The sequence below is a fragment of the Aplysia californica genome, unplaced genomic scaffold (genome assembly GCF_000002075.1).
Source record: "Aplysia californica isolate F4 #8 unplaced genomic scaffold, AplCal3.0 scaffold00602, whole genome shotgun sequence".
In the NCBI taxonomy this organism is placed as follows: domain Eukaryota; kingdom Metazoa; phylum Mollusca; class Gastropoda; order Aplysiida; family Aplysiidae; genus Aplysia; species Aplysia californica.
In genome coordinates, this window is record NW_004797872.1 from 432,205 (window position 1) to 435,620 (window position 3,416).

General features: G+C 40.2%; 1 protein-coding gene across 1 annotated transcript in view; it reads left to right on the forward strand.

Annotated features, from left to right (window-relative positions):
* Positions 1 to 399: 399 nt before the first annotated feature.
* LOC101861610 (coiled-coil domain-containing protein 25) overlaps positions 400 to 3,416 on the forward strand; it is a 14,298-nt gene continuing 11,281 nt past the window's right edge. The window contains exon 1 of the mRNA XM_005107434.3: positions 400 to 505. Within this exon, the coding sequence (XP_005107491.1) occupies positions 481 to 505 (25 nt within the window). The 5' untranslated portion in view covers positions 400 to 480. The remainder of the gene's footprint in view (positions 506 to 3,416) is intronic.

A 3,416-nucleotide genomic window follows, 5' to 3' on the forward strand; every position in this document is an offset into this window, starting at 1 on the left:
CAAAACAACTATTACAGGCCTGCACAATATGATGTCAATTGAATCAACACCTCTCCCCTTTTTCGTTTGTTGTAAAAAAAAAATGGGATCCAGTTATTGTTTATATAAAAAAGAAAGTAGACTGAAATATTATAGACTTGTTTGCGAACTGCAAAAACTGAAATAATTAATCTCCTTGTTCACAATAAACGCAGGAGGCCTTTAAGAATCTTTGTAGAAACCAGTATGTCGTTACATGGCCCTAATTTCGGAAGTCCTGTTTCTTTTTAATTTTCATGTTTCTTCGAGAAGGAACACAAAAAAAGAAAAAAGACGGAAGACAAAAAAGTGATTGTAGTAGGGCCTAATTAATTTGTTGGATTACTCCCTGAAACACCATGGACAAACAACGTTATTCAACTTCCGGTTCCTGGTCTGTCTCTTCCCAGCTTCTGTGACTCTGTCACTCACTGTCTTCGTCCAGGCTCAAGAAGTAAAAAGATGGTGTTCTATTTCACTAGTAACGGTATGGTACATTTCCCTAAAACGTTCTTACCACTTTCCCTAGCTAATTTTTTTTTCATTGACGTTTCTTTTGTAGTTGGATCCTTCTTCTTCGACTTCGAACATTTAAATTATTTGCTATTCTTGAATAACTGAATCATGGAATCAGCACTCACTCACACTGACCACTGACACTTGGTGTCACTAAACACAAGACAGCTTTCACAAATCAGAGGCCTGAAAGTTCCCCAACAGCCCCAATTTTAGAGGCCAATAAAAGTGGACATATTGCATATGTATGGAAGGCTTATTCTGTGTAGAATAAGAATAACTCAATCACAGTGACAGCAGACCCATATTAAAGGAGAAAATCGAGGTGAAAATACCAGTAAAAAATTCCATTCAGACACTCATTTTCATTCCTTTATGGTAATCCATGTTATAATATGAAAGAAATTGTATTGCATGACATAAATAAAATTGTGCATATAAACGAAAAACAACTTGCTATAACAATAGGACTTCCAGGATCAGGATTCGATCCTACTCTCATAAAAAACATTGTATGACTTCAAACGCAGACGCGCTGTCCAATCGGCCATCAGAACTTCCTACAGCAAAAGGTAGATTAAGCTTGTATACATGACAGACACTTCTGTCTTTAGTGCCCTGCAGTATAGTATATTGTGGTCACATGATCGGAGGGGCAGGGCTCCTCTTTTCAGGCCAACTTAAGAGGTTCCTTCACCCTTTGGTTTACTATCTTTTAAGGGGTATTTTTAAAAACCCTTGTTTTAGAAACTTAAAGGGTAAAAGTCAATATCTCATAATTTTATAGTCAGATTTTTTGCTTGTGAACGTTTAACTCACAAGCACATTCACACAGACACACATAGAGTAAAATGATAGAGTGACCATGACTATGATTGAATGTGTTAACAGTTTTTAATAGCCTAATTAACTTAAGAAATAAATTAGTAATATTGACTAGAATTAGAGTTGTGTGTCCATTTGGAGGGGGAAAGAGTGGTGGTGGTTGAGCAGTTGGGCCCAGAGACCATAATAAAATAAAGTTCACAAACCAAAAGGGGTCAATTCCAACAGTAATCTAGAAAAATAGGCCTGCCACTCTATGAAAGTTAAAGTCAAGTTCTGAGTGGGGGAAAAAATGGGATTTGGTGGAAAAAAATCGGGATCAACGACACATCACCTAGGTCACTGCCAAGCTGACTTGAAAAATTTCCAGGGGTGTCCATTATTATATCCATGTATATTCCCTCTGCGTGCGCGCACTTGTGTGTGGTGTATGTGTATGTATGCGTGCGCGCGCACACACGTGTGGCGTGTGTGTGTGATCGCGCAAGGGCGCGCCTGTGTGTGTGTTGTCATTATTTATTTTTTTATCCTGAGGTATCACGTCATGGTCTCCTAGTCCAAGTGTTTTACACCCCCACGGACAATATTCCCGAAAGACGCTTCAACTGGTGCTCATGAACTTAAATTGACCCTGACAACGGACGGTCCCCAACACACGCGAAACTCACGTGCCGAAGTCATGTCACATGGTGTGAACGCGCGATTGAAACAATTTTACTGATGGGTCTTGATGACGGGCCCGACTAACCAAAACTCGGACAAAGCATGTTTTGGTAGATCTTGAGAATGTCTTAAGTCGGAATGCCAAATCAATACTACTTCCATTATAGATCAAGACTTTGAAATAACATGTGTGAGCAAAGATCCAACACAACTTTTGGTGAGTCAACTACTAAATTCGACATAGACATTTTGGGAAATAGTGCTCCCAGTTTCTGCCGACAAAAAGTTTAACGAGTGCTTCCCACGACAGAAAAGAAGGCAGAATAAGATTTTACAAAAATCCGGAGCCACAGACGGAACCAAAAAAAATTAAAAAAAAAAAAATTCGGGGTACATGCAATCAAAATCGGGATGCTTGAGATTTAGTGCAGGGATGAGAGGCAGGTTTGGGAAATAAACTGATTCATTATTCTTCAGAGCCATCCCAGTCCCAGGGTTCATATTCCAGTCTTTCCAGACTTCCGATGGCAGACAATTCACGCTTACTAGTGTGTTAAAGAAGGATGGGGGTAATTTCACAGCAGGGATAAACTCAAGGCACGACACCGGCACATGTGAGTGTCCAGATTGTGGGCGGAGCTTCTGTGCTGAAGCCAGCCGGTGTCGCCGCAAACTGTGCGGAGCTGATTAGTAGGTTGACTAGTCGACTTCTGACACAGAAGGTGAATGTTGTGCATGCGTGTGGGTGTGTTGCCAAATCATCGACTCGGCCTTGCGATAGAGAATATTAGAGAAGGGGGGAAATGATGCTTTTCAGACGCTCACAACTTTGTTTTAAAGCGTATGCAAACCCCCGAAATGAAATTATAAAGAGTAAAGCTCACGCACAACCAAATCTTAAAGGGGTAATCTATAGGTTTAATGCGTAATATACGCACATTTGTGCGTATAGGGGAGCCCTGTCGGAGGGGTATCCCGGTCTGACGTCAAACAAGATAACTACCTTACCTAAAATTAGTTTGCCATCTTCTTTGTGCCATAAAATAGTGTTCTTCATTATGACAAAAGACAAAGAAGTTCCAGACCTGGATCTGCTGTCTCACTGTCCGATCTGAAAAAAAAAAGTGGAGTAAAAAAAGAAAGCTTTTTTTTTCTTCATTGTAGCAAAGTGTTATGATATGATAATGCTAGAATCTAATTATATTATGTATGTTAAAGAATAGGTCAAACAAGATGGCTGTTACTGTAAATATTGGCCAATGACATACATCTGACGTTCTCTAACTATCTACTTGTGGTGCCTAGTGCTCCGCTATTCTTCCTTTCAAGGCTTCCCATCTCACTTTCCTACGCCCCCACCCTTCGACTGCCAACTACCGACCGATGTCGCTTAC